Source organism: Haliotis rufescens, unplaced genomic scaffold, assembly GCF_023055435.1.
Source record: "Haliotis rufescens isolate VD_foot unplaced genomic scaffold, xgHalRufe1.0.p SCAF_9, whole genome shotgun sequence".
NCBI lineage: Eukaryota > Metazoa > Mollusca > Gastropoda > Lepetellida > Haliotidae > Haliotis > Haliotis rufescens.
Window position 1 is genome coordinate 14,164,310 of NW_025964383.1, and position 17,759 is coordinate 14,182,068.

At 39.1% G+C, this 17,759-nt stretch overlaps 1 protein-coding gene across 4 annotated transcripts; it reads left to right on the plus strand.

Annotated features, from left to right (window-relative positions):
• Positions 1 to 613: 613 nt before the first annotated feature.
• On the plus strand, positions 614 to 13,590 carry LOC124150254 (sulfotransferase 1C2-like). 4 transcript variants are annotated; one of them, XM_048391556.1, is made up of 7 exons: positions 614 to 1,033; positions 6,374 to 6,541; positions 7,073 to 7,229; positions 9,026 to 9,210; positions 9,563 to 9,666; positions 10,979 to 11,159; positions 11,367 to 13,590. In XM_048391556.1, exons 1-7 carry the CDS (start codon positions 1,021 to 1,023, stop codon positions 11,462 to 11,464), a joined length of 906 nt encoding a protein of 301 aa, XP_048247513.1. In that variant the 5' UTR covers positions 614 to 1,020; the 3' UTR covers positions 11,465 to 13,590. The 4 variants fall into 4 exon arrangements, with proteins under 4 accessions (XP_048247513.1, XP_046378181.2, XP_048247514.1 ...); XM_046522225.2 differs by lacking the exon at positions 614 to 1,033 and adding an exon at positions 1,048 to 1,154; XM_048391557.1 differs by lacking the exon at positions 614 to 1,033 and adding an exon at positions 1,753 to 1,947.
• Positions 13,591 to 17,759: the final 4,169 nt, after the last annotated feature.

The window sequence follows — 17,759 nt, forward strand, 5'->3', positions numbered from 1 at the left end:
AACTTCATTATTTTACTGTAAAGGCGACGATTCGGTATAGATCCTTATACCGTTGTCAAGCAAGGATGAATAATGAGCATGGTACAGAATATGTATAGTAGTTGGGGGGTTAACAGAAACGCTAATTGCATTCATCAGAGAGATTAACGTCAGTAGGTCAAACAATGACAACAGAAGGGTGATACTGTAACCAGATGATGGACAGAGAACACATGATGAGGAAGCGAAAAAGACTGATAGCGAATGGACAGGATTTAGTGTACATACGTGGGGTGATTGTTGGGTCAGCTACAAACATAACAAAACTTGCGTTTTTCATTTTTGCGACGTCATGATATATTCTCCCTTGATGGGAGAACAAATCACATTTCTTTCAAAAACTAATGTTTTTTCAAACCCTATTGCTCCATTGACGTAGTGTTCCCGTTGAATACAGCGGATGTGAAACACTTATGTTTATTCTAACATTCCCGACCGGAGTGCATGTGGTTCAAGTTTCATGACACTGAAAAGCTTATTTAAAGGTATAGGGACCCTCTTTACATCCATTATTCATTTTGAGCACTTGCCTCGGAAAGATTGATAGAGGATCGTTTCAATTTGGAATATTTACCACGTTTACTTGGTTGTACGGTAAAATGAGTATATCTTATCCTGAACATTATGAAAAGTTTTAATTATTAGTGTAAAATTTGTGGACAGTCAAAACTTACGTCATAAAATACAGCTTTAAAACTGTGTGATAATTATTGCAAGGATATTTTGGATCTGTATGGCATCATATACTAGGAATGACAATATCATCTGTCATCCGTTCAGATTGTCATTGATATCGGCGACTTCTAAATTACAAACGGAGAGTGTTACTGGAAGGTAGGGAGGCGACAGGGAGACAGGGTAGCAATATACGATGCCAGCAAAATTGACAAATTGTTGGTGGTGCCTGGATGCAAACAGGGAAAATAGTGTTGGGCATGTACTTGCTGTTCAGTGACATATTCAGTTGAAGAGGAGACTGCAATGGATTACCTCGGTGGGTGTATTTACCATGGATTGTCTGTGATACATGTGATATGCGATTTATTGCGAAAAATAGTGATTCGGAAAGGACACTACGAGCTTCACCCTATTGGATCCTACAGATACTGTATATGGTAAGTCTCATTTATAGTAATTTCAATATTTAGCTATTTGTACAACTGAATCTGATACATGTTTATTATTATACAAGTGAGTGAGTGAGGTTTTACGCCGCTTTTAGCAATGTTCCAGCAATATCACGGCGAAGGACACCAGAAATGGGCTTCACACATTGTACCCATGTCGGGAATCGAACCCGGGTCTTCGGCGTGACGAGCGAACGCTTTAACCACTAGGCTACCCGACCGCCCCTTTATTATTATACAAAGACACTGCAATATGATTTTACGCAATATATTTCCCACAAAAAATGTATTTGTAGTAAATTAATGTGAAAGTAACTAACACCCATTTGGGTTCAGTTTTTAATAATTTTTAAATGTTACTAAAATACACTATTTAAGGATTGAATTTGTTTCTATTTCCATTTTGAAATTTGCAGGCAGGTTAATCAATCAATTTTTAACGAAATATACTGAATGTTTTGCAAAATATAATGAATTTTACTTTTATCATGGATGTTCTGTTCAGTGTAGTGACATGTTCATAAATTAGAGCTCTGGTATGTACAGTCTCGCCAAGGCTTTACTATCTCGCCATGTCTTCTCATGGCATCCAGCTGAGTAGCTCTGTATCTGACAAGGTTATTTACCCTGTCAACATCCCTATTGATGTATGATTTATTAACGCCCTACTACCACTCACTTCACCTCGGCCTGGGTTCTTTGCTAGCCGTGTCAGCCCAGGCTAATGTGCAGTGTCATGGTCATGTCAACATTCACTGACAGTAGGCTGATTCCGTCTCTCGTAAGTACGAATTGCCCTCAATATGTTTTTGGTTTATGGATCTATTAACGTAAACACTGGTGTAGAAAACTGTATTTTATAATTTTCCTTCTCACTAACACTGTCGCTTTACTAAATAACTGTGCTACGTTAATCAATACGTTATTGTATGAAAGAAAATAATTAATGTATGGATAAATATTGTTTCACAATTATCTTGCCATTATGTTAATTTAACTACTGCCTGTGGTCTTTATCCATTAACATACAATCATTATCATATCATTTATCTATACGATTATACCGCCGTCATAAGGCTGGAAAATTGCTGAGTGCGGCAATTAACAAGAAACAACCAATCAAATATATAATTATACCCTACCTTTCCATATCTGTTCAAAGTACAATAAGTATTGAGTACGAGAGATACTGCAATGTAGACACAGGAAGATATAGTTGCCTATTCATATTTATGAAGGCACATGGCGTACATACCTGCTTCTGAATAATGTGATTGTGACCAACGGATGAGGTATGGCGACTGCAGCATATTTTAGATGATACACATTGAAACGAGCATTGAACTATCGCTGATCTGACGCCGCGATATGTAAGTAAAATGTGACGTTGATTAGTTGTGGGATAGTCTTTTAAGGACGCACAGTGTTGCTATTTGAGTAATACAATGTAGTTTCAGCTAGTGTAAGGGTGAAGCAACCAGTTTTCCTTCCACTGATTTCTCCCACCTGAGGCTACCAGTTACACGGCTTCATCTCTTTCACATTTAGCTATATGCACGAGGATTCAGAATGAAAAGAAAAACTATCCACAAGAATGTATGACAAGAGGGATGACTTCAACTTTCAAATAGTTTACTTTATATCGAGCGATATTCCAGCAACTCCAGTCTTTGGTGTCTATATTTCACAACGATTGAGGTAAAATCGACTCTTTCTCTAAACACGTTTTATGGTAGACATGTGGACATTGCCATAACAATACACAATTCCCTATTTTGACTTGTACCATATTATCATACACATTTTAATGTGATCATCGGACTTACCTTTAGATGTGTCTGTGACAGGTACCATCTGTCAGGCAGGATGCGCTCACCTTTTTTTGGAAGACCTGGTTACATCACTATTTGATAGTGATTCACAAAGACATGTTTATGACATAAACGGAATTATACATTGGACTCTGCTTTTAGAAGAGATTTCTTATGTTAAAAAGGACGGCTTTTTGTCGTTTTCACTTGTTGACCGACCTAGGGTCAGGACACATCGAGTCTGCTAGCCTGACAGTACTGGTCATCAAGGAGTATAACGTCATGTTGTTGACCTACCTAGGGGCAGTACACATCGAGTCTGCTAGCCTGACACTAATGGTCATCATGGAGTATAACGTAATGTTGTTGACCTACCTAGGTACAGTACACATCGAGTCTGCTAGCCTGACAGTACTGGTCATCAAGGAGTATAACGTCATGTTGTTGACCTACCTAGGGTCAGTACACATCGAGTCTGCAAGCCTGACAGTACTGGTCATCAAGGAGTATAACGTCACGTTGTTGACGTACCTAGGGGCAGTACACATCGAGTCTGCTAGCCTGACACTAATGGTCATCATGGAGTATAACGTCATGTTGTTTACCTACCTAGGGTCAGTACACATCGAGTCTGCTAGCCTGACAGTACTGGTCATCAAGGAGTATAACGTAATGTTGTTGACCTACCTAGGGGCAGGACACATCGAGTCTGCTAGCCTGACAGTATTGGTCAAACAAGGACATGACCATAAATTAGAGCTCTGGTATGTACAGTCTCGCCAAGGCTTTACTATCTCGCCATGTCTTCTCATGGCATCCAGCTGAGTAGCTCTGTATCTGACAAGGCTATTTACCCTGTCAACATCCCTATTGATGTATGATTTATTAATGCCCTACTACCACTCACTTCACCTCGGCCTGGGTTCTTTGCTAGCCGTGTCAGCCCAGGCTAATGTGCAGTGTCATGGTCATGTCAACATTCAGTGAAAGTAGGCTGATTCCGTCTCTCGTAAGTACGAATTGCCCTCAATTTGTTTTTGGTTTATGGATCTATTAACGTAAACACTGGTGTGGAAAACTGTATTTTATAATTTTCTTCTCACTAACAATGTCGCTTTACTAAATAACTGTTCTAGGTTGATCAATACGTAATTGTATGAAAGAAAATAATTAATGTATGGATAAATATTGTTTCACAATTATCTTGCCATTATGTTAATTTAACTACTGCCTGAGGTCTTTATCCATTAACATACAATCATTATCATATCATTTATCTATACGATTATACCGCCGTCATAAGGCTGGAAAATTGCTGAGTGCGGCAATTAACAAGAAACAACCAATCAAATATATGATTTTTCCCTACCTTTCCATATCTGTTCAAAGTACAATAAGTATTGAGTACGAGAGATACTGCAATGTAGACACAGGAAGATATATTTGCCTATTCATATTTACGAAGACCCATGGTGTACTTGCTTCTGAATAATGTGATTGTGACAAACGGATGAGGTATGGCAACAGCAGCATATTTTAGATGATACACATTGAAACGAGCATTGAACTATCGCTGATCTGACGCCGCGATATGTAAGTAAAATGTGACGTTGATTAGTTGTGGGATAGCCTATTAAGGACGCATGGTGTTGTTATTTGAGTAATACAATGTAGTTTCAGCTAGTGTAAGGGTGAAGCAACCAGTTTTCCTTCCACTGATTTCTCCCACCTGAAGCTACCAGTTACACGGCTTCATCTGTTTCACATTTAGCTCTATGCACGAGGATCCAGAATGAAAAAAAACAACTATCCACAAGAATGTATGACAAGAGGGATGACTTCAACTTTCAAATAGTTAACTTTATATCGATCGATATTCCAGCAACTCCAGCCTTGGGTGTCTATATTTCACAACGATTGAGGTAAAATCGAGCATGCCCTTTCTACGAAGATTTCAAACAGCGGCATACGACTCTTTCTCTGAACACGTTTTATGGTAGATGTGTGGACATTACCAAATTTAACTCGTCAGGCAGAATACACAATTCACTATTTTGACTTGTACCATATTATCATACTCATGTTTATGTGATCATCGGACTTACCTTTGCATGTGTCTGTGTCAGGTACCATCTGTCAAGCAGGATGCGCTCACCTTTTTTTGGAAGACCTGCTAACATCACTATTTGATAGTGATTCACAAAGACATGTTTATGACATAAACGGAATTATACATTGGACTCTGCTTTTAGAAGGGATTTCTTATGTTAAAAAGGACGGTTTTAAGTCGTTTTCAGTTGTTGACCAACCTAGGGGCAGTACACATCGAGTCTGCTAGCCGGACAGTACTGGTCACCAAGGAGTATAACGTAATGTTGTTGACCTACCTATAGGGGCAGTACACATCGAGTCTGCTAGCCGGACAGTACTGGTCACCAAGGAGTATAAAGTAATGTTGTTGACCTACCTATAGGGGCAGTACACATCGAGTCTGCTAGCCGGACAGTACTGGTCATCAAGGAGTATAAAGTAATGTTGTTGACCTACCTATAGGGGCAGTACACATCGAGTCTGCTAGCCGGACAGTACTGGTCACAAAGGAGTATAACGTAATGTTGTTGACCTACCTATAGGGGCAGTACACATCGAGTCTGCTAGCCGGACAGTACTGGTCACCAAGGAGTATAAAGTAATGTTGTTGACCTACCTATAGGGGCAGTACACATCGAGTCTGCTAGCCGGACAGTACTGGTCATCAAGGAGTATAAAGTAATGTTGTTGACCTACCTATAGGGGCAGTACACATCGAGTCTGCTAGCCGGACAGTACTGGTCACCAAGGAGTATAACGTAATGTTGTTGACCTACCTAGGGTCAGTACACATCTAATAGTATTCACTAGTCTAACAGTGATTGCGGTAGTATATAGTGTGGAGTAGGCACCGGTGGCGAACAGAAGATAGCACACCCCAGTGTTATTGACACGCGTCTCAGTGGTTCAGAGCAGTGTACAGGAACAAGTACAAATAGCATGTTTGTCACTTGTCCAGCAGTAATTATTGAACCTCTAGTGTTACTGACTAGCCCAGCAGTGATACGTAGACTTTGTAGTGATGCACATTAGTTCAGAGTGAGTAGTACACGTCTAGTAGTGGCCAGCCTAGTAGTGAAACACAGTAGTATACTGTAAGTACTACACATCTAGTGTTATTGACTAGCCTGATAGTGATGCACATGTTATAGAGTAAGTAGTACACATCTAGTGCTATTGGCCAATGAAAAAGGACCAACTTAATTTCAATCTTCAATGAGTTTGTTCATTTGTGGCATAACTTTTAGACTTAAAATTGGATCATGTTAGAAATGTATTTCTGTTAATTTAATATGTTATAACTAGTTAAGATGTCGACTCCAGCGGAGAAGGCAATGGCGACAGGGATCAATGTGGACCTGGTCATGATTGATGGATTTGTGCAGTCAGCTATGATAATGGACAACTTGAAGAGGTTAAAGGATCTCCCCATCCGTGGCGATGATATTTACCTTTGCACGTACCCAAAGTCAGGTAATATCCTGAAGGAAATGGTTAATTATAACATCATGTACCTTCAACAAAAAAGACAAACCCACAAAACCACATAAAAATCAACAACACTGATAAATGATTAAAAGGTCAAAACACCTCCATTGCAATTGGGCTTTGCTCTCACATAGGAAACAAACACAAATGTGTCTCCTATTTCACATAGGCGTCACAATTGATTGAAAATTATGAAGTCTTAAAAATCCGTTCCAAAATAGTTCTGATTAATACAAAACCATGTCAATTCACTGAATGAGAAACAGGAACTGAAGATTGATGTATTAATAATAGTCAATATAAACACGAACGATTATTGAGAATACTTCTGTTTTTTTTATGATATCCTTCATTTACATAGAAATAGGTATGCTTGTCACACCATAGACAGACTATGTCTTGATTTTATTTTTCAATAAATATGTGGAATCACTTACATACACATTTTAGAGGATGTGCCTGATGAGGTGTATAGATATGTCTGAAATAACGAATTTCCTGTGACCATCTCTCAAGGCACTCACTGGACGTGGGAGATCCTCAACATGATTGTGACAGGCAAGGCCGAGTACGCCAAACATTGGCAGAATTCTGCCTGGCTCGAATACAGAACCAAGGAAGAACTGGAGGAACTGGCATCACCAAGGATATTCCACACTCATCTGCGTCCAAGGTAGGGCATAATATATGATACAAAATTAAATGCAATTCAGCGAATTTTTTATCATAACAAAAAGAATCATATTCCAAACAATAATCATAAAACGAACATGAAATAGTGTTTGAAATACGGCGAAATATTGTATAAACCTGGAAAAAGGTAACAACCCCTAGACACGTTTTCTATGTCCATTTAAACAAGTGCTTGAATGAAGTTACTGACAAAATCAGTGATGACACCAGATGTTCATGAAGAGGTTTAGCATGTCCTGCCTTGCCATGACCCGCCACTCACAAATTGCAAAAAATGTCACACACCGGTACTCCTGCAATGCGACAATCAAGGTGATCAATGAACCAGAAAATCCAGCGACACAATACCGTATTCCCTGCTTTTGTTGAAACAAAATACTATGCATACACTATGACCTTTATGAACTATATGTATATTTTGAATTACGACTGCTGTGTAAAAGTGCAGAGATTCAAGTAAGAACAACCCTTTGACAACACATGAGGTTAGATTTTATTTACGATATTGTAACCCACAACTCTTTCAGGTATGGTGCTGCAGAGGTCATACAACTATTTCTGTTGGCTATTTCTAGATAAAAGTGTCACTTAGAGTTCCTAAATGACACCCATAGTTCAAACAGTCAGTTGTGAGAAAGCCCTTCACGTCTCTTCCCATCGGATCTTCTAAAGGGGCAACTGCAGTCACCCTCGATGTAAAGATCCCGAGGATGTCACAAATGTGTTCTAGCAGATTAAGATGGCGGGACAAGGCAGAGTCGTAACAGCGTTGTTCTGGCTTTCGACTGTCACCACGCGGGAGCGATAGGGTCTGGCGTTATCATCCATGAACTGAGTACTTGTCACAGGTGTGTGGTGGTCGAAATGGGGAACAACAATTTGTTTCCTGGTATCTCAGATCCAGGTCCAGTACAAATCAATACCGAGCTTCCCCCAATAAGGGACAGTTGACCTGATGTTCCTGAATGTATATGTCGTTTTTCTTTGCCTCCAATTTGAAAACCTTCAGTCGTCCAGGCGAAACATGGAGCAGGAACTTGCTTTCGTCCGACCAATGGGCCTTCTACTAGATTCCCAGATTCCATTGGGCTAAACACCATGCCAAACGGAACCTTTGATAGTGATCTCTGCCTGTAGGGCAACTGATTGCTCTTTTGGACGTCATTCTTGCTACTCTCAGGAGGTTCCCCAAGGTCCTGTGGGAAGTCATTGTTGCTTCAGAACATGACTCGTTGCAAAAAACTGAATAAAGTAGGACCCTGTCGTAACGCTGGTACATCATAGGAGGTCGACCTGACTGTGGAAGTCTGTGGATGTCTTCTCACCATTTGGCTGATTACTGTGTAGTGGTAGTCCACGTGGCGCCCGATAGCTTTGAAGGACAACCTGTGGAATGTATTCTGATTATTTGACATCTTTCTTTGTGTCATATTCCCAGGAAATGATAAAACATTGCAAGACATCGTATTTAGATACCCAAAAGTTGATGCCTGAACATATTGCAATTTGGAGTTTGCATGAAATGCATGCTGCACGTGCATACACTGATTAGTTTGTCGTCACATTACACCATTAAGGGTCGCATTCGTACGGATGGGACACCAGTCTTGTCATAATCATAATTTTCATTACATTTAAAATTAATTGTGACATGTTATATTTTCCCAGGTGTATATGTTAATATCTACCATGTATGTATTTTTATTTATTTTACGGTTGGTTAACAATAGTTGCATCTCCAATTGAATACTGTAACCACGCAAACCATGACTTCAGCCAACTACCAGATGCAGTTTGGAACCAAAGATGCAAGGTGGTGTACGTCAGGAGGAATGCAAAGGATTGCGTGGTGTCGTTCTTCAGTCATTTCAGCAAACAGATCTGGAAGGACAGCACTTTAGGGAAACATATCTACACCGGCTCCTGGGATGACTTTATAGATCTTTTTCTCAATGGATGGTGTAAGTGTTTACCTTAAAGGGCGTGCCATTTATTGTTCATAAAGTATAAAAGTCTACCAAGAAAAGGTGGCATGTTAAATGTACAGTTAAATTGCTTTGTTTAAACCGAATTACCATGTCTTCTTATCTACATCTAGCTAGATTGTTGGCGTCTCGAAATATTTCTGTATATCAAGATACATAGCCCGCTAATCACTGACAGTTCTGGTTGACCATGTTGAGAGAATTTGCACACGTTGTCTTCACATTGCGCCATCACCTTCAACAACAAGATCACCACAACATACGTATGTTTAACAGTATTTACACCACTGCCATAATACATAAACGAGTTTCTGTTGATATGTTCAAGTACCCGGTGGACCGTATTTCGAACACACATTTGAGTGGACCAACCTTTCTGAAGCTCACAAAGACAGTGAAATTTGCAGACTGCAGTATGAAGACATGAAAAAGGTATTGCCAAATTGACGATTCTTGAGAAACTAATATTCCTACAATTCCTAAATGTATCCCATTTAATAGATATGGTAATAAAAAAGGCGATTTGAATCAGGTTGTCGCCATTCAAAATATATATACATACTTCAGCTCAAAATAAAAGTATGATTCCAAATCAATGTGAAGGATTGTGATAAGGGGTGTGGCCACGCTCGTTACAATCTGGAAGCACGGGGAGTATATATTGATGCTAAGAGATGCATCAAACACTTCCAGAATATGCTTTCTTTGTGTTGCGCTATCATTGCGTTATTGGGCATTGTTATACCTCTATTAAGAATCTTGCATTTACATTGGTGAATCCGTACAATGTGACGAAACGATACATTTCAATGAAGACCCCGATACCATGTGACTGACACAAGATGGCGTCTGGTACTGTACGCAGCTACGTTACTGTAATGAAACAAAGAAAGTGAATTTCGGTATAACAAAACGCATGATTACTCTTGACAAAATAAAAAAAAAATTTAACAAGGACCCTCGGACCCGACCCCTTCGGCGGTCTGACCGGAGCACATTAGGTCGGGCCCTCGGGTCCTTGTTTTCGGATATTGACCTCCTCAAGAGTAATTATTTGTATACTATTTTGCAGCTCCAACCTTTACCTCCACAAGTAAATGCCTAATGGTTAATCTTATGAATTTAGAAAATATGCATAATATTATTTCACCAGCATCTTTTCTAAAACATTTACGTATCAAAATTAAGACTTAACCAGTATGATCACGGTCACGTAACAAATCAATTCTTGAATTCTGATTTGTAATGTGTAAACATATATATGTTATTCATATTTGTATTAGATTGTATTTCCTAGGCATATTATGCTTATGGTTTCAAGATGCTGAAGATTCGACTTCTCCGAATTGCACAATCGGAAGTTAATATCACATATACACAGAAAGCACGCCTTAATTAGTTCGACAGAAAACACTCATAGGTAGACAATGCCTTCGCTTTATATGAAATTACGAACTCCCAGTGTTCAAACAGAACACGGTACACGAGGTTTCATGTACATGAAATTAGTAGATCGTACATGCATATATAACAATATACAACATCACGATCTGATGTACTTAGATATATTACAGTATCAAAAATAATATCTGATATACACAGATAACTTTAAACATACTGTAGATACGCGCTCCCCCCAAAAACTGCATACGTAGATACATAACAAAATTAAAATTAAAAATATTAAGATATGGACATTCAGTACTTGACATTTACCTTCCTAATGAAATTGCACCTTGTTAAGGATTGCGTTAACGAAGTAAGAAGAATGGCAGAATACCTGGGACGCCCTCTCTCGGATCACACATACCAGGCAATATCCGATGCTTGCTCTTTCAAAAATCTCAAGCACGCTAACGAGAAAATTAAAGATCAAACCTACCACGTTCACTGGCAAGATGGTTCCAGTGGGTACTTCAGAAAAGGTAATTGGACCAGATCACTTAGGCTAGGTACCTGTCTCTAGCTTGCAGTCTCTACCTGTTTGATATTGTCTCAGATGTTTAGATGTTTAAAGACATATCGCTGACATCAGTCAAGTCAACACTGCGATATTTTATAGGATATGAAGAAATATACACGTTTGATTATCAAATATATTCATGAAACTACATAACTATGATGTGTTACAGGTACAACTGGTGACTGGAAGAACTGGTTCACTGTGGCCCAGAGCGAGCGTTTTGATAAAGTATATGAAGAAAGGTTAAAGGAAACATTTCCATATTGACATCTGTATAAGACATGAGACATGCTTGTCAATGTAAAGTGATTTTAGGGACTATGACGGTTGCATGAATAATTTTCAAAAAATCACATTTAATTATTGATTTCAGGCTTTTTCATGATACATGTTATTTTCATATGCAGATAAAATATAAGATCATTCAGGATTGTGTAGTTTCATGTACATTTAGATTGTTGTTCATGTGTTAACTGACAATTTTGTGGAAATCACCATCTGATCAGCAGAATAAATTTAATCTCACATTCAGCTTTAGAACAAGAGTCATTATGCCACAGAGAATTTTGGCTCATGGGTCACTCATTAGAAGCAAAGTTCTTTACTTCCGATAACCCACCGAAGAGTAACGTATCAAACTTCGATGAATCCGATTTCTGTTTGTCCACTATCAGATCAGTGTCCGACGTGTCGGGCTTGATCCGATCGGGCGAAATCGTCCGATGAAGGAACTAGGCTCAGAGCTTAGTTCGCCATTGGACGCCATTTCCGGTCGCAAATCGAGTCAGTGTCGGATGAATGTCGAGCCAGTCCGATGTGTGTCAGACTCGTATTGTGCAACTATCGGACGTGTCTAGCCGACGACTGACGGCAATCAGATGAGTGTCCGATAATTAACAGTCATCTGACGCTCATCTGATTGCAATCTGCGGTCAGCCGCCCATCACCAATTCGATTCTCATCGGAGGAAAACATGATATTTAGCACCGTCCGATTGCTATCCATTGTGACATCGGAGGGTAATCGCTCATTAACTCAACTGCCACCCGACTGATATCGCATAGCAAGCGGAGACATCTGACGGCCAACTGACTATGAAAGGAGGTTAGCCGACACTCACTGATTTTTATCGGACACTACAGCACCAAGATCCTGAAGATGGCCAGAAGACTCCTCTGTGCCTCCTCCTGTAGATGCAGAGAATAAGCCTATGCAGGCCCCAATCACTGCTCAACCACACTCTTGTTGCATCTTGTTGCATTGTTTGTTGCTGGAGCATTAAAACACAGCCTAGGGCTGCAGCGGTGCGAAAAAGTTGCTCAATGTCTAGTTCTGTCAGGAGGTGGAGCCCGCTTTTATAATCGACTGCAGATTTTGGCGACAAATCCGACCAGTATTGGGTCAGTGTCCGATTACCCTACGAATAGTAACCGATGTGTCGGGTTGGTGTCGGGAGAGTGATGGAAGTGTCAGATTAGTGTCAGGTCAGCCTCGAATAACAATCCGACCGCAATCGGATCAATCGGACGCCGCTGATGAAACTTGCGCACAGACATCGGCCGCTACCAGTCTTTCATTCGATTACCCCGATCAATGTTGGATCTCTATCGGATTTTAAGGTAAACGGGGACTCAAAAAAGAGAATGTCGGGTGAATTGAAATGTTCACTGGAATGCTGAAATGTTTGCAAAAATGGGATCAGATGGGCTTCAGATCAGGTTCAGTTGGTCAGTGGAATGGTGGTATAAAATTGAGCTTTCTTGGACCTTAATCCAGCTGACAGCCTGACGTTGGTCCAACGGTTGTTTTATACCTCCCGGGCAGCCTGAAATGTTTGTACCAATCCAAATTATGATATCACTTCGCAAGCAATACATTCTGCAAGCTGAATTCACTTTTAACTCTATCCATGAAACAGCAGGCCAATCAAATGCGGCATTTCTTGGTAGGTTACCTCTGAATCCAATCCAGTTGGAAGATATTTGTATTCCCAAGAATTTGATAATTACTAATTATCAGACAATAGGCATTGCATTAAGACCCACATAATCATGTGGAACATCTGAATTTCTCTTGATTCATATAAATATATGAATATGACAACATCATAAAGCCAACAGAGGTGATAAGAAGAGCCAATCAAAGGGTGATCTTCAACTGTATACATTGTCTCTTCTTATTCCCAGGCCATAGAAGAAAATCAAACATACAAAATAAATATAATGACATGACAGGACATTATTATCAATGGAAGGAAAATTACATTCCTTCCCCTTTTAGAAAAAAATGGATGTCCTAGCAAAAAACATTGCTGCCACACACACATGCAAACGCACACACACCTATTAAATGGTCAAACAGTTAAAAATGGGAAGGCGAGTTTCTTAAGTAAAATTAATAGTTCAGTGAAAACTATTCCTTGTTGAAAGCATGAATGTTGAATATGAATAATGAATTGACCTACCAATAAGTAATAAAAGTGTTAAAACTTTTGATCTGATAATTATCTTTGATTATTTAATATTGAAATATGATACTATTAACTGGATATGCACCCGGATATGTTTATAGGTTTTAAACTTTACCATGATATTAATGTAGAGAAAAATAACAAAATATCTTGGATAATATCAGACGAAGTCGAAACAACTCTGTTTATATTTTTTCACACCCGGACATGATTACATGACCATTTTAAACCAAATTTGATCAACTCAATACGCAGCCTGAGCGTTAACCATATCTTACCGCGACATTTAGTAATTTCTTATAACAATGTATGAAAACAATGTTATAGCGACAATGTCATCAACCCCTCAAAAAAAAAACAAAGACCAAAGCCCACTGTTTGGTGATTGGAAACTGTGATACATGTGATATGCGATTTATTGCGAAAAAAAATGATTCGGAATGGACACTGTACGAGTTTCAACCTATTGGATACTGCAGATACTGTATATGGTAAGTCACATTAACAGTAATTTCAATATTTAGCTATTTGTACCACTGAATATGATACATGTTTATCATTATACAAAGACACTGCAATATGATTGTACGCAATATATTTCCCACAAAATATGTATTTGTAGTAAATTAATGTGAAAGTAAAATGAGTATGTCTTATCCTCAACATTAAGAAAAGTTTTAATTACTAGTGTAAAATTTGTGGACAGTCAAAACTTACGTCATAAAATACAGCTCTTAAACTTTGTGATAATTATTGCAAGGATATTTTGGATCCTTATGGCATCTATACTCAGCAAGACAATATCATCTGTCATCCATTAAAATTGTCATTGATATCGGCGACTTCTAAATTACAAACGGAGAGTGTTACTGGAAGGTAGGGAGGCGACAGGGAGACAGGGCAGCAATATACGATGCCAGCAAAATTGACAAACTGTTGGTGGTACCTGGATGCACACAGCAAGGGAAAATAGTGTTGGGCATGTACTTGCTGTTCAGTGACGTATTCAGTTGAAGAGGAGAATGCAATGGATTACCTCGGTGGATGTATTTACCATGGATTGTCTGTGATACATGTGATATGCGATTTATTGCGAAAAATAGTGATTCGAGAAGGACACTGTACGAGGTTCAACCTATTGGATACTGCAGATACTGTATATGGTAAGTCACATTAACAGTAATTTCAATATTTAGCTATTTGTACCACTGAATACGATACATGTTTATTATTATACAAAGACACTGTAATATATATGTACGCAATATAATTCACACAAAAAACGTATCTGTAGTAAATTAATGTATTAGTAACTAACACCCATATGGGTTCAGTTTTTAATAATTTTGGAATGTCACTAAAATACACTATTTTAGGATTGAATTTGTTTCTATGTCCATTTTGAAATTTGCAGGCAGGTTAATCAATCAATGTTAAAACGAAATATACTGAATGTTTTGCAAAATATAATGAATTTTACTTATGTTATGGATGTTCTGCTCAGTGTAGTGACATGTCCATAAATTAGAGCTCTGGTATGTACAGTCTCGCCAAGCCTTTACCATCTCGCTATGTCTTCTAACGTCAGCCAGCTGAGTAGCTCTGTATCTAACAAAGCTATTTACCTCGTCAACATCCCTATTGAAGTTATAGATGTATGATTTATTAACGCCCTACTACCACACACTTCATTTCGGCCTGGGTTCTTTGTTAGCCATGTCAGCACAGGCTAACCCGGAATGTGCAGTGTCATGGTCATGTCAACATTCAGTGAAAGTAGGCTCATTACGTCTCTCCTAAGTACGAATTGCCCTCAATATGTTTTTGGTTTATGGATCTATTAACGTAAACACATACCTGCTTCTGAATAATGTGATTGTGACCAACGGATGAGGTATTGCGACTGCAACATATTTTGGATGATGCATTGAAACGAGCATTGAACTATCGCTGATCTGACTCCGCGACATGTAAGTAAATGTGACGTTGATTAGTTGTGGGATACTCTATTAAGGACGCACAGTGCTGTTATTTGAGTAATACAATGTAGTTTCAGCTAGTGTAAGGGTGAAGCTACCAGTTTTCCTTCCACTGATTTCTCCCACCCGAACCTACCAGTTACACCGCTTCATCTGTTTCACATTGAGCTCTATGGACGAGGATTCAGAATGAAAATGACAGAATGTATGACAAGAGGGATGACTTCAACTTTATATCGAGCGATATTCCAGCAACTCCAGCCTTTGGTGTCTATATTTCACAACGAAGATTTAAAACTGCGGCATACGACTCTTTCTCTGAACACGTTTTATGGTAGACATGTGGACATTACCAAATTTCACTCGTCAGTAACAATACTGGTCATCTAGGAGTATAACGTAAAGTTGTTGACCTACCAAGGATCAGTACACATCGAGTCTGCTAACCTGGCAGTACTGGTCATCACGGACTATAACGGAATGTTGTTGACCAATCTAGTGTCAGAACACATCGAGTCTGCTAGCCTGACAGTACTGGTCATCAAGGAGTATAACGTAATGTTGTTGACGTACCTAGTGGCAGTACACTTCAAATAGTATTTACTAGTCTAACAGTGATTGACAGTAGTGGCGAATGGAAGATAGCACACGCCAGTGTTATTGACACGCATCTCAGTTGTTCAGAGCAGTGTACAGGAACAAGTACAAACTGTATGTTTGTCACTTGTCCAGCAGTTATTAGTGAACATCTATTGTTACTGACAAGCCCTGCAGTGATACGTAGACCTTGTAGTGATGCACATTAGTACAGAGTGAGTAGTGCACATCTAGTTATGGCCAGCCTTGTAGTGAAACACAGTAGTATACTGTAAGTACTACACATCTAGTGTTATTGACTAGCTTGATAGTGATGCACATTAGTACAGAGTAAGTAGTACTCATCTAGTGCGATTGACCAGCCTTGTAGTGAAACACAGTAGTATACTGTAAGTACTACACATCTAGTGTTATTGACTAGCTTGATAGTGATGCACATCAGTATCGAGTAAGTAGTACTCATCTAGTGCGATTGACCAGCCTTGTAGTGAAACACAGTAGTATACTGTAAGTACTACACATCTAGTGTTATTGACTAGCCTGGTAGTGATGCACATTAGTACAGAGTAAGTAGTACTCATCTAGTGCGATTGACCAGCCTTGTAGTGAAACACAGTAGTATACTGTAAGTACTACACATCTAGTGTTATTGACTAGCCTGGTAGTGATGCACATCAGTATCGAGTAAGTAGTACTCATCTAGTGCGATTGACCAGCCTTGTAGTGAAACACAGTAGTATACTGTAAGTACTACACATCTAGTGTTATTGACTAGCCTGGTAGTGATGCACATCAGTATCGAGTAAGTAGTACTTATCTAGTGCGATTGACCAGCCTTGTAGTGAAACACAGTAGTATACTGTAAGTACTACACATCTAGTGTTATTGACTAGCTTGATAGTGATGCACATCAGTATCGAGTAAGTAGTACTCATCTAGTGCGATTGACCAGCCTTGTAGTGAAACACAGTAGTATACTGTAAGTACTACACATCTAGTGTTATTGACTAGCTTGATAGTGATGCACATCAGTATCGAGTAAGTAGTACTCATCTAGTGCGATTGACCAGCCTTGTAGTGAAACACAGTAGTATACTGTAAGTACTACACATCTAGTGTTATTGACTAGCTTGATAGTGATGCACATCAGTATCGAGTAAGTAGTACTCATCTAGTGCGATTGACCAGCCTTGTAGTGAAACACAGTAGTATACTGTAAGTACTACACATCTAGTGTTATTGACTAGCTTGATAGTGATGCACATCAGTATCGAGTAAGTAGTACTCATCTAGTGCGATTGACCAGCCTTGTAGTGAAACACAGTAGTATACTGTAAGTACTACACATCTAGTGTTATTGACTAGCCTGGTAGTGATGCACATTAGTACAGAGTAAGTAGTACTCATCTAGTGCGATTGACCAGCCTTGTAGTGAAACACAGTAGTATACTGTAAGTACTACACATCTAGTGTTATTGACTAGCCTGGTAGTGATGCACATCAGTATCGAGTAAGT